Source organism: Hakea prostrata, chromosome 7 (genome assembly GCF_041222555.1).
Source record: "Hakea prostrata isolate BN-2017 chromosome 7, UWA_Hpros_2, whole genome shotgun sequence".
In the NCBI taxonomy this organism is placed as follows: domain Eukaryota; kingdom Viridiplantae; phylum Streptophyta; class Magnoliopsida; order Proteales; family Proteaceae; genus Hakea; species Hakea prostrata.
The window spans coordinates 21,781,964-21,809,811 of record NC_142606.1 but is presented as its reverse complement, the minus strand read 5'-3'; the positions used below and the strand labels follow the sequence as shown (position 1 = coordinate 21,809,811).

The window sequence follows — 27,848 nt, the reverse complement described above, 5'->3', positions numbered from 1 at the left end:
AGTAAAAGGAGCTCGATTCTATGTACTTTCTGAATGCTTGCATTGTTCATTTACTAGTGTTATTAGTAAATTTTTTACATTTGTGAACATTTAGTGATTCAAACATCACCTAATTTCATTGACCAGTTGTTGTAACAATTGTTTGAGTTTGTTCTGTGCATGGATCATGACTTCTTCAACTTGTCTAGGTTCCATAATCGAATAATTTGGTTTCTTCTTGCAGATTCTGTTTTTCTTGATTGTGCTTGATCGCATTATCTACCTCTGTTCATTTGCAACTGGAAAAGTTATATTCTATCTTTTCAACCTTGTGCTCTTTACATACTCGGTCACAGAGTATGCTTGGTACATGGAGCCTTTACACCGACGTGCTGGAGGATTAGCACTTCGTGCTATTTATCTCACAAAGGCAGTTTCTCTGGCACTGCAGGCCATACAAATCCGGTATGGAATTGCTCATAAAAGCACTTTATATCAGCAGTTCTTGACAAGTAAAGTTTCTCAAGTTTATTACTTGGGCTTTCGACTCTACCGTGCCCTGCCCTTCCTATATGAGTTGCGATGTGTACTTGATTGGTCATGCACAACCACATCTCTGACAATGTATGACTGGCTGAAGGTGAGCTATTACATTCTTATTTTTCTGTGTTCAAACTATATATCTTTATATATCCTATGTTGCTGCTAGCCTGCTACTAAAGTTGTCATTAATGTGTCATTACCACATCTGATTATCACAAATCTTTTGGTAGGTTTGATGGGGTTTTCGGTCCACTGCCTACATTTCCCCCTTGTGAAAGGACTAATTATCTTGACTTCTTATGGATATGCATTGCATAAATCTTCCAAAAATTCCGTATATGTTATCCCAACCCTCCCCTCAAGTCAGGATACCATCAATTCCCAGCTTGGCCTTGACTAACAGAACTCATTTCATATGACTGAGATGAGATCGTACTTTAAAATGAAAAAAAATCTTTCTGTTGTTTTGGCATCTTGCCTGTTGCACCCCTAAAAGGCAAAGCAAATTTCAAAAAAAAAAAAACATTACAATGTTCCAGTGAAATTTTGATATCTTGAAAATCATAACATGGCTGAAATGGTCTTTTGAAACAAGATTTAATACTATGCTCGTAAGGCTCCCTCCCCCTCCCATGCACCCCCCCCCCCCAAAAAAAAAAAAGACCCAGAAATTCATTTAATTAAAAAAAAAATTCATGGTTTGATAAAATCCTACAACGGGGATCATTATTTGACTTTTTTTATTTTCTTGAAAATCCATATTGATAATCTTGTCTAAAGTTCAGTCTTATCGCAATATTTGACCACAAGAATGAAACGTTATGTTGCTTTAGAATATATACTCCACAGCACAAAACATATCACATAACAAATGATAGAAAGGATGAACCACTCTGTTTCCTGGCATCTGTGCACTCAAGCAGCATATGTAAATTTCTGCTCATTTTTGGATACTGTATTTGCACAAAGGTCAGCAGCCATGGGATGTAATATTTTTTATGGATGCATTTGTCAGCCCCGCAGATAATTAAATCTTTCCCAGGTCCAGACTCAATAAAAATGTATTTGTGATTCGGCTGGATGTTGTATTGTGGCAGAAAAAAAATTTAACCTTTGCTTATTTTGGATCAACACCTGTGGTTCTCTTGGACCATCCATAGCCCATGGGAGATGATATAACACACTAATGGACCTTATCATTTGAAAGATGAAAATATTTGGAGCCGGGAAATGCTTATTTATTAGCCCTTGGTAATAATTCCTGCTGGTGATATTTGTTGTTCCATAGGCTGACAAGCGAATGACTTGCCTCTTAAGTTGTGTGACAATTCCAAAGAATAAATCTGCAGTTACCTGAGCCACCTAAGCTTCTGGACGACTCCTTTCATTTTATATTCGGTTTTTGTTTGAATTATTGTGCCCAAGTTGGAAGTCGGTTTACTCCACATGATTCTTGTTAGAAGTGGGTAATATCTCTTTTGGTAGGTTTTAGGTTCCTTGGTTCAATTGTAAATAAAAGAGGTGATACAGAAGATGATGTTTCCCAAAGAATCAAAATAAGGTGGATGAAGTAGAGAGGTGCATCCAGGGTCTTCTGTAATCGACGCATTCAATTAAAGTTTAAAGGAAAATTCTATAGGACCGTCGTTTGACCAGCTATGATATATGGTGCAAAGTGTTGGGCTGTTAATCATGTAGATAAACTCCGTGTAGCAGAAATGAGGAATGCTAAGATGGATGAGTGGCAAAAATAAGAAGAATAAGATAAGGAATGATCATATTAGAGGTGATTTGGGAGTTGCTTTTATAAGTGATAAGCTATGAGAAAGTCATTTGAGGTGGCATGGTCATGTTCAGCAGAGGCCTTTAAATGCCCCTGTACGGAGAAGTGATATAATCCAAATTGAAGGAACTAGGAAAGCTAGGGGCAGAACTAAGATAACCTAAAGAGACGCGGTGAGAAAGGATATGCATAGCTTGGGCCTTGAATCTAGCATTGACCTCAAACAAAACTGATTGGATGGCAAGAATCCATGTAGCCGACCCCATTTAGTTGGGAAAATGCTTATTGTTGTTGTATCTTTTGCAATATTTTCATCTATTTTTTTCAAATTGCCTCTTTATTAAGAACATATAGTGGTTGATAAGTGTGCATTTTGTCTCTATCTTGTGTGTGCCAGTGGTTGAGCTTCAAAGCCAATGTCCAAAATAATATTTCTGGAATCCAAAAAACCACGTAGCCCATAGATTAATAACTTGGTATATTACTTTTACTTTTGATTGTAATCTAATAAAACCTACGTTGTCTAATTGACTATCTTATCATAAAATGGTTGTTTTATGTGAATATTTATTTTGAGGCCTGATATCTATTTATTTTCCCCAGTTGGAGGATATACATTCAAGCTTGTATCTTGTCAAATGTGATGTGGATTTGAATAGAGCTAGACATCAACAAGGACAGAAGCAAACGAAAATGACTAAATTCTGCAGTGGGATATGTCTGTTCTTTATTTTAATTTGTGTTATTTGGGCACCTATGCTGGTAAGAACTTTAAAGCTTAATATTTTTCAAATGTAATCTTTCATAAAAGTAGTTTGCTAAATATCAGGAGATTTGTTCAGGAACCAGAAATAATACCACCAGAGTCTGTAAGAACTGTACAAAGCAAGGTGTCAAGAAGAAAAAGAAACTTTTTACATTAGTTTTTACTCCACATTTCAAAATCAAACGCTTTTATGTTGTTAACGGTTGTGTGCTGATAATTGATGCTTGGTGAATCATAAACTCCAACCTTAAAGAATAACTTCTCAAGAAACCTTACAAAGTTGTACTGTCTTCCTATTAAGTCTGCAGTTGCATATATTTTTGTTAAATAGTGAACCTAATAGACAGGTATCCTACTTTTTTATTATGGTTGAAGTGTACATTTAAGGGAAGTCATTGTTAAGTTGTGAGAGTTATTTTGTATTTGGTCATTAGTATTTGCTTAGTTTGTCTCTATTTGTAATTTCACTCAACGAAGGTTTTCTAATCTTACGTACTGGGCCTAAGCCACGATGATAATCATTCTAAAGCCTTTTGTGGCTCTAGCAGCCTCTGCCCTCTCTCTGTCTCTCTCTCCCTTCCTTCCTTCCTTCCTCCCTTCTTATGAGTTATAGCTGTGTGACTCATTCTAAGATTCTCTGTCGCTATCTGGTTTCAAAGGTCTTTTAAGTAGTTCTTTGGTTCTTCCTCTGCAATCTCTTTTGATGGCCTCATAGAGGATTTTATTCATGTTTCATAGCAACCTATACTTCCATATATACTCTATGAAGCCCTAGTTGGTAATAACATGAAAACAAACTATGGTTCCTGATGTAGTCCTACATTTAAAGAGGTTAACTAGGAGTCAATAAATCAGGATCTAATATGAACAAGACATCCGAAAAAATTAATTTAGGAATAAACTTTGGTGATATGGATAGTTGGTGTGTGTGGTGTAACCAAATTCTAGCGTTAGGTTTTTGAGATTGTCTCCTTAGAATTAAGGTTAGCCAATAATCCTTTCCTCTGGAGACCAGCAAATTAATTAACAAATCTAGGAATGGGATGGACGAAATTGTTAATTTGGGTTTTGGGTAAAGATGGGGATTGAAAAAATCTAATGGGTTGTAGAATTTGGTTACCAGAGAAATGTGGGATAGGTTTAAGGTTTTGTTGAGAGGTGTGGGATGCCCTAAGTTTGGTAGGTGAAGGGATGGGGGTGTATTTGGGTCTATATGGGTATGGTTTGAGATAGTTTGAGATGGGTAAATTTGGTATGGGTTGGTTTTGGGGAATGTTGGGGTTTTAACAAATTCTTTTGGGCTGGTTTTGGGATTCCTAAATCACTATGGGTTGTATGGTAGGAAATATCAATGAAATGTCACCTAAACTGAGTGAAATTTCAAAATATCAATGAAATGTCGCCTAAACTGGGTGAAATTTCACTGTGTTGCTACTTGGCGACATGAAACATGGGGCGGAAACAGAAAGTCTCAGATTTCAGTGAAATTTCGGCAGTAATTTGCCAAAATTTCGGGAAGATTTTGGAAATTTCACTGAAATCTCAAAAACTCCAATGAAAGTTTGAAAATTCCAAGGGCATATTGGGCCTATGGTGATGGATATGGATATAGTGGAGCATATGGTGGTTCATTTTCTGATTGTAGTAGCATGTTTCCATGAGTATGGAGATGGATCGGATGCATCATTATGACTCTATCTTTGGATATCCTTTAGGACCAGCACAACTAGTTATGCCAGTGACAAACTATATGGATAACTTTATCCATATCATGTCATGGCATTGCTTATGTCCCGTATTCAAAGTACTCCTCCATCACCCAAGGGATGGATCCAACCCAACACATCTTGTATATTGAATTCTACTAGTTGCTTGTGTTGTAGCATTTTAATGAAAATCTTAGTGTTATCTTGTATAATATTCATGGTTACATTGGTTAAAATTCTTGTCCCAAACTTCTAGTTTTGCCTACATACAGCTAAGCATGTGTCTATCAAGAACACCAATTTATGTTAGGTTTTAGGAAAAATTAACACTCCCAATATGTTTATTGGCCTCAAATTAGGCTAGACACTAAAAACCAACCCAAAATGTCCCTAAATACCACCTGAAATTGGGGGCCGAAATTCCACCAAAACATTTGCAAATGTCGGTGAAATTTTGCCAAAGTTTCAGGGTTTTGGTGACCCAAAGTTTCGTCAAAATGTCATACCTTGGTTGTAACAATGAAGTATGGGGTGTGTTTAGTGATACCTGGATTTATCCTAGGGTGATCAAGGAAGCTAGCGGTTAGGTATTGGAGGTTTTTTGTGGATATTGAAAAATTCTTGGGCACTTTTTCTTGATCTTTCTCTTTTCTTTCCTCTTTCTAATGAGGGGAGGAATAGGGAAGAAAGAAGGTTAAAGAAGAAGAGAAAGAAGGGGAAATCTGAGAAGAATCAAACTTGAATAACGGGAAGAAGGAGAAGAAGGAAAAGAACACTCATAAAAAGGAAAAGAAAAGAGGAGAGAGTAAGAGGGGGTTGCAATGCACAAAGCTAAAGCTTCAAACCATTTTTTTCTATTATCCAAAGGTCTTCTTTTTTGTTGCAATGTGGTAAGGGCCTATTTATAACTTGGCTAAAGCTTTACAAGAAATAGAAACTTAGTAGATTGAAAATAGAAACTAATATCCTAGTAATTAGTGATAATTCAATATTATGGAAATAGGAAGTAATTAAAATTAGAGACTAAACTAAGGTCATAAATCTCCTAAGAATAAAATCTTCATGCTATCTGATTTTGGGCCCCACAAATCCTCTATGAAATATTCTCAATATGCCAAATAATGGGCTGTGATACTGTTCACGTATACAGTGTTATGAACAGTATTTTGGGGATTTTTGTTTGTGCCTGCACGGATATCCTCCTCGCAGGCACGTCTGGCGCACGAAAAATTAAATGGTTGGAGGACGGGTAGTTTGGTAATTAAAGTTACTAAGTTTAAAAGTTTCCTAGAATTACAAAAACTAACCCTTGATTGAATCAAAATTTAAAGAAAGAGGGCTGCTAAGGAACCCTAACCCCTGTTACCTGGTTTTCTCATTTCTGGTGGTGAACGGGTTCATCCTCTTCGTACCTTGTTGCCTTCTTTGTTAAATGACCCTTCATGAAAATCGAAGTTCCTTTCATTTTCTTCGTCAGCATCAAGAGTTGATAATCAATCTCCTCAGAGGGGAGAAAAGAGAGAAGAACAGATGTTTCTACAAAAGCTATGAGTTCTACAGAACTTCTCTTCATATGGGCATTATTGTCCAAGCCAGAGTTTCTACAAAGTGGCAACTCAAACTAGTCATTGGATAATTTAAATTGGGATGTTAGCCTCCATTCTGCCAAGAGCATGAACACGAAGAAGAGCAACATAAAAAAAGGGGTTATAAATTTCCCTCCAAATTAGTTCTATGAAGTCCAAAAACATAAATAAAACAGGAGGTGCAATTACATCAGAAGTGAAAATCTGAATCCAATAATGATTATTGGATAAACAACCTCCTTAATTGAAGAACAATAGCGATTTTATTAAAGACTTTGCTGATACGTGGAGAGACTCTGTGTAGTCAGTATTTTGTCATAACAACGAAAAGATTCAAAGCTTCTTGCCGGCAGAATATAAGGCGTCAAGGTACCACTGAGAAGGCCACTGCTGAAAATAACTGAAGCATCAAAGGCAACCGGGACGGAGAGGATGAACTCGTCACCAAAGATGAGCCCACTTTTTGTAAATTTCTCAATCAGGTTTAGTTTTTGTAATTTTAAGAAGATTTTAAACTTAATAAGTCTAATTACCAAACTATCCGTCCATCTAGCAATTCATTTTTCTATGCGCCAGGTGTTATAATATTATGCCTGTGCGGAGGATATCCGCATAGGGGCGAACAAAAATCCGTATTTTCGTCTCCCTTTTTCACGTTTTGAGGTGGCCTTCAATGGTGGTTCGAATAGGTTCCTCGATGGTTGTCTTGCATTAATTCTCCTTCACTTGAAGGGGGGGGGGGAAGCTCGTGCTCGAGTTCCATAGAAAAGTCCGCCTCATGATCGGCCTCACAAAAAAAAAGGATTTGACTGTTTATTGCAGCATGTTTTGATTACAGTCACTAAAAAAAGAAATTAGGGGACAGCAAAAGTAGGGATGAATAAATAAAAGGGATAGAAAAATCTCAGGGGGGAGAAGAAAAGTAGGGAAGAGAGACAAGAAGGTTGAATAGACCACGAGATGGAGAAGAAGAAGGTTAAAGAAGAAGCAAAAGAAGGGGAATTCTAATCAAACATGCTCTAATACCATGTTAGAAGTGTGAACTCTGTGACTGGCCAATGGTAGAAAGATCAAAGAAGAGAAAGCAAGAGACGAGAAGGAAGAAGTGAAGAGAATTGGGAAGAGGGAGAGTTGCGCAAGATGCTCTAGCTCTCCCTAAGTTACTTTATTTATAGATCTAGGATGATCTCCCAGAATATTACAAAACAAGGAAAGTTATAAATATGTTCTAATATATTCTCAAAATATTTACATAATCTAAAACCAAATAAGGAAAGATGTTCTCGGAATCATTCTAATCTAATCTTACTTGCAGCCTATTAAGAACCCACAAATCGAATGCAAAACTAATATTATTTAATTGATAGAATAATGAAGAACAATGACAAACTGGTTACAATGGTGCCAGTCGCCCCCACAGCACATTGCTGCCCCTCAGCCTATGGCTGCCCAAACACTTACATAAATAATTTTTAACCACTACTCACATCTTCCCCCTATTTATAACCCCTAATCAACCCTAATCTCCCCTCTCTCTCCTCAATGTAGCATAATACTGTACCCCAAGGCCCTATCACAGCCTAAGTGAACTATAAAAGAAAGAGCACTTAGTAGAAAGATAGATTACCCGTCATGGTACATATTTTAATGCTCTCCCTAAAGCTAGAGCATACAAGTCAAAGGCTCCAGCTTGGAATAACAAGAATTTATATATATATATATATATATATATATATATATATAAAACTTCATCACTCTTTTGCACAAGATAACACCACTAAACACCTAGGAGATAATCAACAACAACTTTTAAGAAAAAAAATCTTAATGTCAAATGAACCAAACAATGAAAATGTGTAGTTCCATTGTCCACATAAGTAGGTAAAACGTACATCTCCAATGTTGCATATAAGTTCTTCACAAAGCAAGTACTAGTTAAATGTATGGGTAGGTAAAAGACAATATGGGTTACTGCAAGCCAAGTAAGGTAAAGGACAATATGGGTAGTTTCAAACCAAGTAGGTAGGTAAAAGACAGTATGGGTTATTGCAAACCAAGTAGGTGGATAAAAGCCAGTATGGGTTACTACGGACCAAGTAGGTAGGTAAGGGTAGTATGGGTTACTACGGACCAAGTTGGTTGTGAAAAGGTAATGTGGATTATTGCAAACCAAGTAGGTAGTAAAAGGTAGTATAGAGTACTACAGATCCAATAGGTAGATATTGTTGTAGAATACCATTTTAGGAGAATAATATTCTTCAACAAAGCTTGCGTAGATATTGAATTGCTACAATCTCCCTCTCAAGTGTAGCATTACGTGTGGACTAGACAAAATAATAACAAAAAATAGCACTACAACCAAATTCGAATAATTACCAATGCACCTTTCATGATAAAAAATAATGGCCGCACTAGTGCTGATCTTCAAAAAATTGGATTCTTGAGCTGATGTAATAGGAGTCCACCATATAAAATGGTTAACATATAAGCCCAATGACAATTCTGTAAATTCTAACCACAAAGAGGGATCCACCATGCAAAATAATCCCAATGGCAATTCTGTAAATTCTGGCCACAAAGAGGGATCAACTATGCAAAATAATGGCAAAGTAGAGTGAAAAGTCATAATGTGAGCCTCTTCTCTCTTTTTCTTTCCAAATAAAAAACAACCGAAATAAAAAGGAATCTAAACAAAGAGAGACAATAAGCATGACATAAGCATGATCAATGTTAAATAAAGAAAGAAAGACGACTAAGGATGAAAAAGGGGCAATAGGTAGAGCATTAATCAAGGAAAGAGAGGTGGTTGAATGGAGTAATAATGGAAAACAGATTTGGAAGTAATAAGGAAACCAAATAAAGCAAAACTTGTTATTTTGTCAAACCTCAACCAGGAAATCAACTAACCATGAAAAGAGGGAAAAAAGGAAAGTCAAATCGAGACAGCTTAACTTCTTGAAAGTGACACACCCAACAAAATAGAAACTATGGCAGTAGGAGGATCCCATTGTCTTCAACCTCTAAACTCAAGAGTAGTAAAGATAATCAAAAGGAAGAAGAAGAAGAAGAAGAAGAAGAAGAAGAATGTAACGAGAGGGAAAACTAGAAAATAAAAGATAAAATAAGGAAACCTTGCTGCAGTTGTCTCCTACATCCATAAGGAGACCAATAAAGCAACAGCCCTGGACGATCAATAGATAGCAAATAGCTACCATAATCAATGTACTGGCAGCAAGAGGAAAGAACCAAACTTTTTCCAGCAGAAGAACAGCCATGCTCAATCTTGTCAGAGATCTTTCTCTTTTAGTAACAAATTTAAACAACTATAACAACTCACTTCTTCTTCAATCTGGTTCGGCTGAAAGTAAACCCCCAAAATATCATGAACATCGACTGGATCAATGGTTCAAGACAAAAGCTTCATGAAATTCTGGAGAGTGCTGCCCAGAAAACAAATTGTTGGCAGGATATTCAGGTATATGGAATAGCAGACATGTTCTTCATGTAACCAGACTTCAAGTCTTCAAAGCTTCATGACTTGTTTAAAAGAAGGTGTAGTACTTGAACAACAAAGAACATAGCATATAGCAGTAGATAGGAATTCTTTCTTCAAATTAGAAGCTTTAAACGACTCTCAAACTGGCAATCACAAAGAGAAACAAGTGCTGATTAAACCTGCTCCAACACCATGTTGGAAGTCTAAATTCTATAACCAGCCAATAGTAGAAAGATTGAAGAAGAGAAGGAAGAGGTGCAGAGAATTGGGAAGAGGGAGAGTTGCACAAGATGCTTCAACTCTCCTTAGTTACTTTATTCATAGATCTGGGGTGATCTCCCAGAATATTACAAAATAAGGAAAGTTATATTCTGATATATTCTCAGAGTATTTACATAATCTGAAACCCACTAAGGAAAGATGTCCTGAGAATCATTCCAATCTAATCTTACTCGCAGCCTAAATAAAGTAAACTATAAAAACAAAAACACTTAGTCGAAAGACAGATTACCTTCATGTTACATATTTTAACATGAATCTTGAAGGAAATTGAAGGAGGTCTTCGTGAAAGCTTAAATTAAATTATATTTCCTCTCTTCTTCTTGTTTTTTTTTCTTCCCTTTTTGATAAGTGGGCTTGGTAGTAAGAAAGAATTCTACAGAAATTGACCTTCTCCTAAGGAGAAGAACCTAGGAAGGCATTCCTTCCTAACCATTATCCCAAACTACAAAACAAGCCCAATTACATTCTGTAATAAACATTTCCTTTTGCTTACTTCTGAATTAGGTCTTCAAGTTCTCCAAAAAAATCTTGCGGTTCCCATTGCAATTGATTTTGCCCCACCTGTATCGCCATCATGTAATCTACCAGTTGGTTTTTCTCTCTCCAAACATGCTTAAATTCCTATCATGTAGCATAGTTGCCACTTGGTACCTGCTTGATTCTTTCTTTTGTTGCCTAAATCCCCCATGGCCCTTTAGTATCACCATTGGTTATATTGGTCGCAAACTTTGAATCAGAGCTGATGGAGATGTTCCTTCTACCTTTTGGGTACAGATTTGAAGACCTAGAAGGGTACCTTGTATCTCCATTTGTATAGTTAACCCCCTGCCTCTAATAAGGGAATGCTACCTGCTTGATTCTTTCCTTTGTTGCCTAAATCCCCCATGGCCCTTGAGTATCATCATTGGTTATACCAGTTGCCAACTTTGAATCAGAGCTGATGGAGATGTTCCTTATACCTTTTGGGTACAGATTTGAAGACCTAGAAGGGTACCTTGTATCTTCATTTGAATCGTTGACCCCCTGCCTCTAATATGGGAAGTAATGCTGTTGATCAATCGAAGAATTATTTTCATTTAGGTAGCAAATCTAGCTGAGACAAAATGGTAAACCTATAAAATACATAGATTAAACCCGAACTATCTAGAGTACTTATAAACATATTTATAAATATCAATTAAATGAAACAAAGCATTACATTTATAAATAAAATTGTTTAATAAGTTATTCCATATTCTTTGGAAGTAAACAGAACATCTTTGAAATCCTAACAAACAATAAATGGGTGGGGCACTGGGGTTCATCAATGGTGCGGGATTCTTCCATTCATGACCCAACCCCTCAAAGCCATGCTCTTTATACTTGTTATCTAGAGGAAAATATTATGGTAAGTTTTGACAATTTTAGCAAGATCAAAATCAACAAAATATCATAGGAATTCGAAAAAGGATTTTGAAGGATGCACTATATACAGCTATGCCATGACAATACGTTGACAAATAATGAATCATAGTAACTGTAAAGGGGAACAGTTGTGAAACCAGGACCTGAAAAGGGGAGGAGCAAGAGGGGAAGAGATGGATAATAGAAGGAAAAGAGGTGGAGGGAGAATTGTGCAAGCTGCAGTAGAAACTCCCCCCCCCCCCCCCCCCACAAAAAAAAGAAGCTTTATTTATAAGAGCTGGAATTAGGAAAAGTTTTCTGACCCAAAATATTAAATAATAAGGAAATAAATCAGAACAGAATATTTCACAATATAGAGCCTGTGATAGGATACTTAGACTCAAGTATCCAAGGGTAAAAAAGGGAAAACACCACTTAAACTACTAAAGTTTACATGACCTTGTGTACCATGGAGGTACACTGGGTCATGTACCCTTACATGGCTACTGTTTTAACACTCTCCCCCTCAAGCTAAAGCATATAAATCACCCATGCCTAGCTTGCAACAGCCACTGTTGAAAGTATGAGTGTATGACTAAATAAAGGTTTGGTCAACAAGTCACCAAGTTGATTTGAGGAAGGAACATACAGTGTGACAATCCTCTTCTTGAGGACAAACAAAATGACAGTCAATCTCAATGTGCTTGGTGCATTCATGAAACACAAGATTACTGGCAATGTGGACTGCAGCCTGATTGCCACCAAAACATTTTTGTGGGTGGATCGACTGAAATTTTCAACTCAAGGAGAAAGGATTTTAGCCACAGTAATTCAGAAGAGGTTTGAGACATATCTCTATATTCAACTTTGACACTTAGAACGAGAAACAATAGTTTGTTTCTTTTTTTTTTTTTTTTTTTGGATGAATAAATAATATAATTAATGAAAGAGGAACAAATAAAAACGATCTTTAGGAGGAAGACCGGAAAGAAGAGTTAAGGCCTCAGGAGACAACAATAAGCCTGTTCCTTGGGGTATCATCAATCTGGGGGTGGGGAGAAGCTACAAGTTTAGAAGGAACATCAAAATAGATGGCATTTGATAAGAACCCATGAATCAAATGCAAAACTGATATTATTTAATTGATAGAATAACGAAGAACAATGATAAACTAGTTACAATGGTGCTAGTCACCCCCACAGCACATTGCTGCCCCTCAGCCTACGGCTGCCCAAAATCTCACATAAAGAATCCTTAACTACTACTCACATCTTACCCTATTTATAACCCCTAATCTTCCCAAATCTCTCTCATTCAGTAGTAAATATTCTGCAATATTCTGCAAATCATTCACAATATTCTCTCTGTCCCCAAATCCCTCTTATTCAATAGTAAATATTCTGCAATATCATGCAAATCATTATTTATTCAGCAACCTCCTTAGGACCAGATCTGATTTCTTTCCCTAACTGTTGTTCGCCAAATATTCAGCAAATCATTCCTCTCCCAATATAGCATAATACTGTGATCCCAGGGCTCTATCAGCATTCCAAATCATATCTTTAGAGTGGGATTTAGAAGTCCATCTCCGAAGATTACGCTCCCACAATAGTCTGTTTCTTGCTCTACTAAGTGACAAGATTTCCTCCCACGAAGGGCAATATCCAGTGGTTGATTGTTTGTTGCCATCAGCTCCTACCCAATCAGCATCTAATATCCTATAATTTCAGTGTCTTGATAAGGATGATAGAAAAGCCCATTGCCTAGAGCTGCTTAAGATAATGAAGGATGCTAGCTTCCATTGGAATTTTCTTGGGAGACTACCTAAAATGGCTAACCAATTCCATTGCAAAAGATATTTCAGGCCTTCTTATAGTGAGATAGTTCAGCTTTCCTGCTAACTGCTATTTCAATTAGCATCATCAAAGTCTACACTTTCAGTAGTACTGAACTTTTGATGAGGTCCCATTGGTGTCTATATTGGTTTAGCAGCAAGTAACCCAGTATCAGTCAACAGATCAACGACATAAATCCATTGAGACAAGTTAGTTCCCTTCTTATGCGAAGCACTTCAATACCCAAGAAACACTGGAGATGACCCAAGTCCTTAGTGTGAAAATGCTGGTGAAGATAGGTTTTTACTTCAGCTATACTTCTAATATCATTGCCAGGAATAATGATATCAACATACGCAACAAGAATTGCTACTTAAGATCCTTGTCAATGCGACGAACAGAAATAGAATGATTAGCATAACATTAACAGAATCCGATTAAGTGATGATAGAACTAAAAACTGGTCAAACTAAGCTCTAACGGTTTAGCCCATAAATTGCTTTGTGAAGTTTATGCACCTTGCCTAATGTCTTACCATAAGCATCAAATCCCGAGGGTTGCTCCATATACACCTCTTCTTGAAGATCACCATGTAGGGAAGCATTTTTGACATCTAGTTGGTAGGGTGGCCAATATAAATTGACTGCCAAGGAAATGATGAACCCAATGAAATTTAATCCAGCCATAGGGGAGAATTTCTCAAGGTAGTCCTCGCCATATGTCTACATATAGCCCAACTGTGCTTTAAGACTTTAAGGCATTAGATGGACCCCTCAAAAAGATATTTGATGATATGAATCTAGCAACACCAAACAAGATTTTTACCAAGAAGTAAGTCCAGTAGAGACCAAGTTTGTCTAGATAACAAAGCGTCCACGATGTATCTTGGGTTGTACCCCCCAAAATTGGACAAAAAATTAGACCCCAAAAGGTGCACCTAAAGCTGGCCGAATACCCAAGAGGTATCTTGGTCATTTTCCAAGCCCCCTTTTGGCTCCCAGTATGGGTCTTATTTTACTCCCCATGATCCCAATGTTAGGGATCTATATTCATTTTTATATTTAAGTTAATAGTCAGGAGTTAAAGTCCATTAAAGTTAGCATTGAGTTGTTAAAAAAGGGTTCCTTAATTTTAGGGAACCTTATCTTAAAGTAGTTCTATTTTAGTTAAGTCCCTAATTTTTTTAAAATAAGTGTTTGTAAAAGAATCCAATCTAAGAGTTGCAATCTCGTAGTAATTTCCTTTTTTTTTTTAGAGTTTTAATAAAGTAAGAGCCTACGTAAGGTGATGGTATCCTAAACTATATAGGAAACCCACCCTAAGTCCAATTCCTTTTTAGTTAGAGTCCAAATTCAAGAGTTAGTTCAACAGTGGGATCCTTATCAAATAAGGAATCCCAATTGAGTCAAAGTGTCTTGTATTTAGGCTATAAATAGCCTCTTTAATTCTGAAGAAAGTAGATTGGTTGATTTGAATAAAGAGAGGCTTGGGCTGTGGGGAAGGAAACCCTTATGGCCTGGGCTGGAGAGTAATTCTCAAGTTTAGAAACTCCAGCAGCAAGTTCATGTTCTTCAAAGCATTCCAGCAGCACTCCTTCAAGTAATCAAGCATCTTCAAGTCTTCTGGTAAGTCAGAGAAGCATCCCCACTCCATCCCAGCCCTCCCTCTTTTGTCCGCAACCTTCCCTCACCTCCCCTACTTCCCCCAGCCCCTTGAGACCCCAGTTCCCTTCCCTAGAGTCACACCAGGCCTTAGAATGTTCCCTTACAGCTCCCTTCCCAAATAACCCGCTTTCCCTAAAACCAGAATTTCCTACAACCCTTCTTCTTCCCTGCGACAGTAAGTCCTAACCCACTTAGGATTTGCTGATTCCCAACCCCAAACCCAAACCCTCCTTACTACTCTCTCTAGAGTGGCAGTAGCCTGTAGAAGCCAGTCCTAACCTCCTTTTCCCTAACCAGCCCCTCTTTTCTGAGTTTGGAATTTTCTGCACTTCATCTTCTTCGTTGAAGAGTTGTAAAAATTTCGAAATTACCAGAAAATTCTGAAACTCCCGATTCCCATCCCTTTCTTCTTAGTTCAGTTCTGAACTACAGTAAACCATCAAATAGCCCTTAAAGGCCACAGAACCAGCAGCCCTAGTCCCAATTTCAGCCCTAACTGAAACCCTAAGCTCACCCTAAACCCTATTTAGTTGCTGCAACCCTATTTGAAGGTCCTTGAAGCAAACCCTAAACCTGGGTTTACATTGGTCCATCTCAATGGCCTTCACAGCTTTCCACCCAGAATGCACTAGTGCCTTATGAAGAGCTTTAGGAATGGTAGCAGTAGATAAGGAAGTGAGAAAGGACTTATGCATATAAGGTAGATGTGAAGTAGAGATATATTTAGCATTTGAATGAGCAGAAAAGGTTTTGATGTGCATGAAGGAGTACCTTTACGAAGAGCGACTGGCAAGTCTGGTGAATCCGCAAAATTAGTCAGCTGATCAGGAAGAACTTGTACAAGGCTGTAATGTCATAAGGCACTGGAGGGGGCTCAGGTGCTGCCTCTTCCTCTATACCAGCAGTGACCCTGACTCCTAGTCCGCTCACATGGGCTACAACCTGGTTGACAGGAAAAACACTGGAGAAATCTTTGGAAGGAGAGTAATATGGTGTATCCTCAAAAAAGGCACCAGTCAGCTTTCTATGTGCGAGAGTGCCCAAGAGAATTACATTTGGTAGCATGAGAGAGAGTTTTTCAATTCCAGGCTTTAAAGCATGGACAAAACAAATGCACCCAAAGATACACAAAAGTATAGAAAGCAATAAGTATGCTAAAATATGAGAAGGTACTTTTACAGCTATACAAGGTGAGGCATTCAGTGATGCTGACTCGGTAGGAAATCCTGATGACAGGAGATCTATGTAGGCTATTGTATGTTTTCTTGAGGCAATGTAGTAACTTGGCATGGCAAGAAGCAGGCTGTTGTTGCACAAACTAGTGCTGAAGCTGAATTTTGCGCAATGGCCCATGGGATATGTGAACTTCTGTGGCTCAAGAGACTCCTTCAAGATTTATTTGTAGGTAGTGAAGTGCCTATGCACCAATTCTGTGACAGAAATCAGCAATAAGTGTTGCACATAATCTAGTCCTGCATAATCAAACAAGCACATTGAGGTGGATTAGCATTTCATCCAGAGAAGTTAGTGCAAGGAGTCATTAACTTGTATTCTCTTTACTCAGTCAAGTGATCAATTAGCTGATATTCTCACTTGGGTAATTAATAATAAGAGTTCTAGATCTATCATTGGCAAGATGGGCATGTCTGAAATTTATGCACCAACTTGAGGAGGGGTGTTGTAATATGGGTTCAGGGTTAGTTTTTTCATTAAGGTGAACTTATTCTAGAATGTTCCTTATATTATTATAAATATAAAGACTATGAGAGGATCAACACAAGTCATTACTCCATACCCCCACAATCTCTATGTATATAGAGTGGAGAACTGAATCTGATAAAAACTGGAACCCTTTTACTTTAAACCATCTGACAAGGATTAAATAAAGTTCTTGCTAATGTCTGGCAATTCTTTTTTTTTTTACATGTGTGTGAGACATCTTCTATTATATACACATAAGTGGATAATGGGGTACACTTTAATGGATAAGAGCTGTTCTATTTTATTTGCAGATGTACAGCAGTGGTAACCCAACAAATATTGCAAACCCTATTAAAGATGCAAGTGTTCAGATTGACATTAAGACAGCTGGTGGAAGATTGACCTTGTACCAAACGACCCTTTGTGAAACACTTCCATGGGACAACCAAGATTATGTTGTTAACCTGGATCAGCAGGGTTATCTGGATTCATATGACGTGAATGACATCCAACTGATCTGCTGCCAAGGTGATGCAAGCACCTTGTGGCTTGTTCCCCCTGTGGTTCAGGCCAAATTTGTTCAATCACTTGACACATACGTGAATATTACATTTTCCTGGGTATTTACCAGGGATAGACCAAAAGGGAAGGAAGTTGTGAAGTATGAATTTAGCGTTACAAATGAGAATCTTCCAAAACCATCAGAAATCAAGGAAGTACTAGATGGTGTGACTGACAGCTTCAGGATATATAATGCTTACCCAAGATTTTTCCGTGTTACTGGTTCTGGAGAAGTACGGTTTTTAGAACAGGTGTTATTCTGTAAAAATATCTCATTTTCCTTATACAAATACAGATACCATGACTTAGCTCATCTCCTTTTCTGGCCATCCAATAGGCTTCCTTTAATATTATGATTATGTTGTGTTGGACACACCACTAACTATTAATATCATACAGATTAATGACTCAGTCAGTGGCGATCTTTTAATGAACAGTGGGAGTCCTAAATGGTGGTCCTTCCATGATATCAGTATGTCCGAGTTGAATGTATGTGAGGGATTGAGAGGACCAATGGCTGTTATTGTTTCTGAGGAAACACCACGTAAGTTGCCAAGGAGCATTTCAGTTTCTACTTCTACAAGCTGACATCATTTTGGTTTACATTTCTTTTGGTTTCACTTTCAACTGTCTCTACTTCTGCAGAGGGTATTCTTGGTGAAACTCTTAGCAAGTTCAGTATATGGGGTCTCTACATTACCTTTGTGCTAGCAGTTGGTCGGTTCATCAGGATTCAATGCTCTAACCTGCGGATGAGAATACCGTTTGAAAATCTCCCTTCCTGTGAGAGGTACACTACCTTCTACTTTCTTTAACCTTTGTCTTTTATTATTTAACTTAAAATAGGACATATAAGTTAAAAATCTGAATTAATTAATTATGTTCTTCCCACCTCAACCCTTCCCCTCCAAACCACCCCCCCCCCCCTCCAAAAAAAAAAGGACAAAAAAACCAGCGAAGAGTAATCTGGTGGGGGAGGGAAACAGAAGGCGCTTGAGAATGCATTGCTAAGGCCTGCACCTTCTTTCTCTCTAATAATTTCATTTATGTTTGACACTCTTAGATTGCTAGCAATCTGTGAGGATATCTACGCTGCAAGAGCAGAGGGCGAACTTGAAGTTGAGGAGGTTCTTTACTGGACACTTGTGAAGATATACAGGTCACCACATATGCTTCTTGAGTACACCAAGCCTGACTAGATTCTGAACTCAGTGGAGCCCTAGAGCAATTTATTGGGATCTTATGCTGACAGTAGTTTGACAAGCACTGAAGCAATAGAATGACAATGTCTGTGGAAAACCTTTGGAAGGAGACATATTTACCAATTGAAGGTTTAACAATTAAGTGGACTCTCATCGAAGAGTTTGCAGAGCATGTCTCGACATGTATGATTCACTGGACGAGTCTCTAAGTTAAGGTTAGTCTTCTTATCAAGTCTGATGGCATGTTACATTTTATCTCCAAAGCAATAGCATCAGCTTGGATGATTGCAAGCTTTCGGTTGAGGATGTCCCACGCTGCTCTGTTATTTTCTTCTGAGTTAAATGTAAATTAAATTATTTTTCTTATATGTAAATGAAACAATCTTCTTTTAAGTAAATGTAAATGATTTTTTTTCTTCCTCTTCTTTTTTATTTTTATTTATTTATCATTATTATTTTATTTTATTTTATTTTGGGAAGGGGGGGGGGGGGGAGGACAAGGTGGGCTTCATGTACGGATGTTGTGGCCGGCGTTGTAATGTTCTTTCTTGTTAATGAATAGGATTTTGCCATTCCATGTCCTGTTGACAAACTTCCATATGTTTTTTAGAATGAGTGAATTGGCACTGCTGGATCATACCTTACATCTAATATATCATTTTTCTTCAGAAGTTTTAAATAGTGTAGAAATGGCATAAATGAATCTTTTGGGGAAAATTTTTTTTTCTCGAAGGGAAATTTATAAATTCTTTTTAAACAAGTTTGTTCTGTTAAATAATATATCTCAATTTTTCCTGCAAACAAAACTCATGTTTAGAAACATAAATATCATTGTAATATTACATGATCTCACCTTTATAGACAACTTGAATCAGCATTGTGAACCTTCAATGTTGGAGAAACACATTTTGATAACTGGTTTCCCTGAAACAAAACTCCAGCCTTGGATCCCACAAAAAATACAAAATAAAATAAAACAACTGGCTGTAACTGAAAGTAGAGTAAATTTTATTTGTGAACAGACTAATATGTGGTCCTTTACAGACCCTTTGTACCCCGGGGACTGTGTGGTCCAGAAAGGTTGGTGAAGATATTTCTTTTTCGGGTTGAAGAAAATTTCAATCTTTATGAATAATCATGATTTTCCTTTAGGCAGACAACTATATTATTTGGGTAGGTTTTTTTCATATATAGATATACCTCGGTATTTTGTCACTAGTTCCGAAGAAATTTTTTCCTTTGTTTTAGAATTGGTAGCTTTACATTAGGGGGTGAAAACTATTAAGGAGAGTCGAATTTACAAATTTTTCACTAAAAAGTATTGATTATTACAGACTAAACAATCCTTCCAAGAAAATTAAAATCTACTAAATGAAAGTCTAGATATCGAACATTTCTAATTCCATGTGCAAACACGTCTGACAAACCAGAAAAGTAAAAAAGGAAAGAGTTAGAAGCTGTAGCCCATAAAATGGGAAAGTTTCCTGGGCCTGGGCATGGGCCAGGCCCGGACTAAGACACAATAATTAAACACGACCATGTATATAGGGTGGGCCCTGAAAAAAGACTTGGCCCACTATCAGATGATTCAGATTTACGAGTCCGGATCAGCTCCCCCCACGGGGAGCACAAACCCGACGGGTTCCCGACCACATAAAACAGTGGGGTCCATAGTGAAAAACACATTTTGAAAAAAACAAGAAAAAAAATTAAAATTTCATCTGTGGGCCCCACTATTTTGTGTGGTCAGGAACCCGTCGGGATAGCACTCGGGGTGAGGATCCGGATTCCAGATTTACATTTACATCAGCCATTGCGCAATAAACAATAAAGCCTCATGTCACTGTATGTACTCCTCACTTGTCAACAGATATATGTAGAATAATATTTGAGGAATAAGACATATTATATGATTCAAAATAATTATGATAATTTTTTTTTTTTTAATAGTGTACCAAGAATCTGGGGAAGACAAAATGGTGGGAAGAGCATATGCCCTTTTGTGAAAGCTGTATTGGTCTCACACTTATGTTTCCGCTAATCTTTATATCAATATGTACCACTCACTCCATGCAACAAGAAAACAACATTCGTTTCCCTGCCTGCCTCAATTAACAAATGAAAGATTCCTATTAATCTAAAATCATATTTGAGATAAATATTCTTTCTTTTTAAGGAATCATCTTAATTTTTTTCTTTCTATCTTCTACTGAAAATAGAATTATACAGTTGTAGATTTCTCAATAACACAGGAAGAAGATGCACATGTCATTAAAGTGCCGGTCTTAACATAGTAAATACACTTTTCCCATCTTATGAAATATTTGCCTAGAGACGTTAGTCGAATTGACGAGGGATGATTACCTTAGAAAGCGAAGGTCCTATTGACATATGCCTTTAGCTGGGGTTGCCCAGGTGGAAGTATTTAATACCCTTCACTCAACTTTTAGTGAAAGTTGAACAATTTTTATTCAATATGACCTAAGTCATGTGGCTATATGATCAATATGGACCTAGGAAATAGTTAGGCAAAAAGCTTAAACTCATGTCAAATACAGGGTATTCTACAAAAATGATGAGATACAGGATATAGATGTTGGTAATCTCTCTCTCATCCAAATAATGGGGGAAAAACATTCCTCTCGCATCATATGAGTTTTCCTTCGATGCCCCTATTGATGCCACCAGTCAACTTACCGCAATGTTTGCAGTTTTTTTTGTTTGCTGTCATGCAGGGATATCCGCGTGGTGATGAAAACTCGAAACATGGAGGTGTTTCAGTAAATCGTGATGTTAACGTACATCCTATCTAGATGAAACACCCTTCATGTGTCAGGTTTTTACTGCCACACAAATATCTCTCGCATAGCAGCGGACAAAAGTCTACATGCTAGCAATGTTAGGTAGGTTATTTATACATAATAGGAATTATGTATTTTTTTCTTATTGTTTCATAAATTATTGAGGAGTTATGTCATTAATATGTCATGTGAGATAATTGTACCCAGAAAAATAAATGTGGTGCGGCATATAGGTTAGCAATTTCTTTTTCTTTGGGCAAAGTTATAGAAATTTCGAACACAAAGTGCATGTATGGTATTTAACCATGGTTAGCCAGTATAAGAAGGATAAGTAACCATGGTTACTTGGTCAGTTAACACCTAAAATTATTTCTCCCTTCTTCAAAGCCTTTTAACATTCCATTTCCACAAACATTTTAAGAGAAGAGAGAGAAGAGAGAGAAGAGAGAGAGAAGCGCAGGGCAGAAGGCTCATGCAATGCTCTAAGTAAAAGGAACAGAAAGGAAGAAGAGGAAAAAATAATAAAAAATTTGTCGATTTTCTACGGTCTCTGATCATATTGGACTCAGGATTCAATCGACTGATTTGGGTAATCTCGATTGATCGGTGTTCCTTACAAGTACAGTTCTATTATTTTTCTCTTCTGTTACGGATCCTTTTTTCTTGTAAGCCTTGTTAAATTCATTTGAGTTTACTGTTTTTTCTCCCTTTCGTCTTCCGTGTTTCCAGTTAGATTTTTGATCAATATATTCTGTTATCCATCTCCTTTTCTTGATACGATTGATTGTGGGTTTGTTGTGTTTCATGTGCGAAGTTTTTATCGTATAATTTGCAGGATATTCCTTATTCACGGGTTGGTTTTTAGTTTTTAAGTTCTGGTTTAGCTCCGTTTTTTTAATCAATTTGAATATTTCGATGCAGGAAATTGGATATTTTTCATTTCTTGCCGTTCCTTTGAGGTATAGTTCTATGATTTATCCTTTTTGATGATTCCGATGATCGATTCTTGATTTTGTTTATTTGATTGTCTAATGGCACTGTTTCTTGATTGTTCGATTTATTGTTTATTTCATGGTGATAATTCGTTTTTCATCTCTCCTCTCTTGTATTCTCGTACTAGTTTCCGGAAATTGGTGCTGCATTGTGGATATATAGGTAGAAGTTTTCGTGAGATCTAGAGGAAATTTGCATTGTGCATTACAGAATGGCCGCGATGGTGGCTAGGGGTAATGGTAGTGGTACCAGTAGCACTGAAAGCAGTAACCCCAGTGCTCAGTTGCCTGTTTCGTTATCAGTCCAAGAGAAAGGAAGTAGGAACAAGAGAAAATTTCGTGCTGATCCACCTATAGTTGACCCAAACAAGCTTCCTTCTTCAGAATGTCTTGGTTATGAATTCTCTGCTGAGAAATCACCACCGAACCCTAGTCATGAAAAATGTGTCTGTGAGCTTTGTGGCCTTAATCAGGACCAACCCAATGCTTTAAAACCTGATGTTAGCTTGTCAGATGCCTTGGGGTCATCTGAGTTCAGATCCACTCGCCCTAGAGAGGAAATAGAATCAGAGGAGTTCCAAGAGGCTGACTGGAATGATCTTACAGAAAGCCAGCTTGAAGAACTTGTATTGGAGAATTTGGATACGATTTTCAAGACTGCCATTAAAAAGATTGCTGCGTGTGGGTACAGTGAAGAGGTAGCCACAAAGGCTGTGTTAAGGTCTGGCCTTTGTTATGGTTGTAAGGATACTGTATCAAACATTGTTGACTACACATTGTCATTTTTGAGAAATGGTCAAGACATTGACTCGTCAAGAGAGAATTTCTTTGAAGACTTGCAGCAGCTGGAGAAGTATATTTTGGCGGAGATGGTTTGTGTACTCAGAGAAGTTAGGCCATTCTTTAGTGTTGGAGATGCAATGTGGTGCTTGTTGATTTGTGACATGAATGTATCCCATGCTTGTGCTATGGATGGCGATCCTTCGAGTAATTTTGGCAGTGACGAGGCCTCTGGGGTGAATTCCTCTGTTTCTACGCTTACCCAATTGAAATCAGAAGCAAACAGCTCTGCACTCGATCTCCTAAATCAGAACAAACCAAGCCCCTTGTTTGCTTGTCCTCATACATCTCAATCTGAAACACCAACTGCGACAGGTTCTCCAAATTTACCTAATCCTGGCAACCCCCTTGTACTTGAAGGGCCGCCAGAGAAAGAAGGGCAGATTACCCAATCTGATAATGCAGAGAAACCCTCTAATGCTACCGGTGACCATGTCCAGACCAAATCCAAGTCTTCTGCTTTAGAGGAAAAACCTGCAGGAAGTAGAAAGGGTCATTCAAACAGTTCCAAAAGAGAGTCTGTCCTGCGGCAGAAATCACTTCACCTGGAAAAAAACTATCGTGCATATGGTTCTAAAGGGGCTCTGAGGACAGGGAAGCTCAGTAATTTGGGTGGTTTGATTTTGGACAAAAAACTGAAGTCAGTCACTGATACAAGTAGCATAAACCTGAAGAGTTCATCCTCAAAGACAAGTAAAGCAGTTGGAGTGAATGTGTCTCAAACTGATGGAATCCATAATCTGTCAATTAATGCTGGATCCTCTACACAATCACCTTTTAACACAAAAACTGCCAATACTCCGCTATCCACAGAAAATGCCTCATCTGCATTTACTACATCCAATACTCCATCTACAGTGCCTTCAGCAAATAACTCGTCGTCACTTCCAGCAGCAAACACCGAACTCTCTCTCTCATTGCCATCGGGAAGCGACACTGCTCCAATTTCCCTCAGCTGCAATACTGATGGCAGCTTATATGGAATTCCTTATGACAAGACCTTGGGTAGGTGGGTTCCACAGGATGAGAAGGATGAGATGGTGCTTAGATTGGTTCCCCGGGTGAGAGAGCTGCAGAACCAACTCCATGAATGGACTGAATGGGCCAATCAAAAGGTCATGCAGGCTGCTCGTAGGCTGAGCAAGGACAGGGATGAACTAAAGAGCCTGAGGCAAGAGAAAGAAGAGGTAGTGCGTCTCAAGAAAGAAAAGCAAACACTTGAGGAGAACACCATGAAAAAACTGTCTGAGATGGAGTATGCACTGGGTAAGGCTACTGGCCAGGTTGAGAGGGCTAACACAGCTGTTCGCAGGCTTGAAGTAGAGAATGCTGAGCTCAGGCAGGAGATGGAGGCTGCTAAAGTACGTGCTGCAGAGTCTGCTGCAAGCTGCCAGGAGGTATCAAAACGGGAAACAAAGACTCTGAAGAAGTTCCAGTCATGGGAGAGGCAGAAAGCGTTGCTTCAGGAGGAACTTGTTACTGAGAGGCGGAAGCTGACTCAGCTGCAACAGGAACTAGTACAAGCTAACGAATTGCAAGAACAAATTGAGGTAGCTATGTGCTTGACAGATAATTGAACTGTATAATTTGATCTAACATTTACACATGATGTCATGCATGGCACAGGTGTAGTAGGATGAGTGGGTGGGAGTGCAACCAGCCTCTTGTTGGTGCTACATCAGGGTCTTTATTGTGCTGACAAATTGACCGGATTGGATGCTATAGCAATACAATTTACTGCATTTGTTGGATGGTGAAAATTGTTGAAATTTGAAACTCTTTCTGAAAAATTTCTGTAGAATCCAATTAGGCTGAAGTTATCACCAAACACTGGGCCCTAAACTCCCATCCATGAGTAAATATACAATTTCTATTGCAATCAATCCTTTGAAGCATGTTTGAAATATATACTACCAGGAAGCATATTTTTTTATCTGCCCCACCTTATTTCTGTTGTCAATAAATGAACAAAAGAGTCCCCCGCCCCCTCTCTTTGCCTCCATGAAATATAAAATAGAACTAACTTCAAGAATTTGCATGCATTTCTAACTGAACAACCATGCTTTTCAGATGCATTGAATCTTGCCTTAACATTTTCTTCTCCTTTCATTGCTTGAGTTTGTTTAACTGTTAGATTCTTTATTTTCTTGATGCTGTCTGATGAGAATGGAAAAATTACAGGCTAGAAGAAAACAGGAAGAGAAAGCCAAGGTGGAGTATCTGACATTGGCAACTTCCATAAGGAAAGAAAGAGAGCAAATTGAAGCTTCTTTGGAAAAGGAGGAAGACATGATCAGGCAGAAAGCAGATAATGATCTTCAGAAATATAAAGATGATATTGAGAAGCTCGAGAATGAGATATCTCAGTTGAGATTGAAGGTTGACTCCTCAAAAATTGCTGCACTACGGTGGGGCATTGATGGAAGCTATTCTAGCTGTCTGACAGATCGCAAAAGTGCATTGGGTCTCACAGGCGTCCAGTCCCCGTCTATCTCAGACGTGACTAGTTTCCAGGATTGCTTGGGAACTGGAAGCCTGAAGCGTGAAAGGGAGTGTGTAATGTGCTTATCTGAAGAAATGTCTGTGGTTTTCCTTCCATGTTCTCATCAGGTTGTTTGCACCAAGTGCAATGAGCTTCATGAGAAGCAGGGTATGAAAGATTGTCCTTCTTGTAGGACCCCCATCCAACGGCGTATTTGTGTACGCTATGCTCACTCTTAGCTTATATACACCTACCTTAGAAAACTATGTTGGGTCATCTGAATATCGAATTGTTTTGACCCTTGGAAATGAGTAATGCATCTGAAGAGTTTGGACAGTCAAGTTTTCTTATAAAGTAAGAAGTTTTACTGAGTGTTCTATAAATTTCCCTGTGTTGGGTGCTATATTAGCCAGGTAAATTTTCATCAGCTTGGATTCCTAAATACAAATTTTACGATGTTTTTCTCTGTCAGTTCCCGACAATATTGTTTTCCAGCAGCCATCAACTTGTGTGGGAGGTCCCAGTGTTAAATCTTCCTGTTATAGGGGATGCTTTTGTTAAGTCCATCTTGTTTGCCCCTTGTCAATTTCTGTCTCACCTAGTGAGGCTAGATAGTAGTATTGTTATGAATACAATTGGCCAATTCTCTTTCTAGTTAGGCCAACTGGTTTTCTTTTATGAGTCACCCTATCACCTCGAGAGAAAGCAAGCAAATATAATCGGCTGGTTTAAGGGGCATTGACCTCAGCAGGGGCCTGTCATCAGGTATGTCCTTTCTGTCCTAAATGATGGTTTTTGGGCACTGGATCAGAATAGTCTTCTTCGAGCTCTTGATGGATTTACCGGTGGAAAAAGAATTGGACATTTTCATGGTTGTTATTTACTCCATCTATCTATTCTTGAAGTTCATCTGTTCTTTTTATGCAGCCCTCGTTCAGGTCTCTTGTGTGAGATCCCTCATGTTTCCCTATGACTGCAATTGCTTTGATCAAAATCAGGCACATTCATCATTCCTCTTGGTATTCTTTGTTTCCCTACCTATACGATTCTTGCCTTTTGACCTTTCCAATGAGTTGTTACTCCATTTAATATTGAAAAGGAAAATAAGGAATTTAAGTTTCATCCCCTCAAATAGATAGTAAAAAATCTCAGGCATACGAATCTTCGGTATGGTTAACCAATATAGTTCTAACCTCTATTTTTGTACCTTAATAGTGCCTCTTCTTGTCTCTGTCTCTAGGATATCATTTTATAATCGTCATCTGTTACCTTAGCTTCACATCTTAGGTATCAAATGCTCTTTCCTTCCACCATGAAAGCTGAATCTCTGTTTTCCGGTGTTTGCAGAACACCTCATTCATGTTCATATGTTTCTTCTCTGCCCTCCCCTGTTGATGACTTTATCTTTCAGTAATAAATAATTGTTTACTGAAACAAAGCACTACTGCAATTGCCTACGATCCATAGTCATTCATTCCTTTGTGTTGACACCAATCTGGATCTGTCTATTAGTGGTCAACCCAGTGTCGGGGTGCAGAATCACCAATTCAGAGACATGAAATACGCATACGGGAAATGGCAATTTCTTCTTGTCAAGCCTTTATAGGATCCATATTGGATTCTCACTCACAAATCAGGATGCATTTGATAAAATGTGCAGCCCTGTGATATTTCATTTTGGAAACATGAGATGAACTCTGATCCTGGAGATGCTCAAGACAAAACTGTGCTTGAATAACCATGTTTGCCTATCTTAATTGAATAAAGCAACTACAGTAACATATAACTGTTGGAAGGAATCTGGGTTCTCTCCCACTGAGCCCCCCCCCCCCCCCAACCTTCCTCCAGACCCTCCTCCCCCACGCCTCCTCCACCTCCACCCCTCTGTTCATCCCTCACATCCCCTCCCCTACTCTTCACTCTTTGCCTCCTCAAATCCTCATGCTGGCCTCCCCCTTCGCCTTTTCCCCCTTTGCTGGTTGATGGCCAGCCAGTTGTTGTTTGTCTGGAAGGTATGCTTGATGATGAAATCTTCCTTTTTTTCCCATTGCATTGTTGGCTACTTCCTTGGCTCTCGACCTCCTTTCGATATCGTAAACTCTTCAGTGACCAAGCAATGGAAACTTGCAAGACAGATGGAAACTTTCCTCCTGGATCACAGTGTCTTCTTGTTCAAATTCTTAGAAGAAGTTAATAAAATATGATTTTAAGAAAAATAATGCAGAAAGAAATGCATGAGTTGGTGC

The 27,848-nt window shown here is 38.2% G+C and overlaps 2 protein-coding genes across 7 annotated transcripts in view; both read left to right on the top strand.

Moving 5' to 3' along the window:
- Positions 1–18,907, top strand: part of LOC149010543 (piezo-type mechanosensitive ion channel homolog) — a 70,437-nt gene extending 51,530 nt beyond the window's left edge. Inside the window, exons 16-21 of the mRNA XM_089161559.1 lie at positions 224–619; positions 2,909–3,067; positions 17,036–17,536; positions 17,685–17,829; positions 17,931–18,075; positions 18,349–18,907. Coding sequence (XP_089017685.1) covers positions 224–619; positions 2,909–3,067; positions 17,036–17,536; positions 17,685–17,829; positions 17,931–18,075; positions 18,349–18,484 — 1,482 coding nt within the window. The 3' untranslated portion in view covers positions 18,485–18,907. The remainder of the gene's footprint in view (positions 1–223; positions 620–2,908; positions 3,068–17,035; positions 17,537–17,684; positions 17,830–17,930; positions 18,076–18,348) is intronic.
- Positions 18,908–21,704: 2,797 nt separating this feature from the next.
- Positions 21,705–26,791, top strand: LOC149010542 (RING/U-box superfamily protein). Of its 6 annotated transcripts, none has more exons than XM_089163293.1 (4): positions 21,705–21,877; positions 22,210–22,247; positions 22,409–24,670; positions 25,302–26,791. In XM_089163293.1, exons 3-4 carry the CDS (start codon positions 22,493–22,495, stop codon positions 25,839–25,841), a joined length of 2,718 nt encoding a protein of 905 aa, XP_089019419.1. In that variant the 5' UTR covers positions 21,705–21,877; positions 22,210–22,247; positions 22,409–22,492; the 3' UTR covers positions 25,842–26,791. The 6 variants fall into 6 exon arrangements, with proteins under 6 accessions (XP_089019419.1, XP_089019422.1, XP_089019421.1 ...); XM_089163296.1 differs by having other exon boundaries at positions 21,705–21,907; XM_089163295.1 differs by having other exon boundaries at positions 21,705–21,953.
- Positions 26,792–27,848: the final 1,057 nt, after the last annotated feature.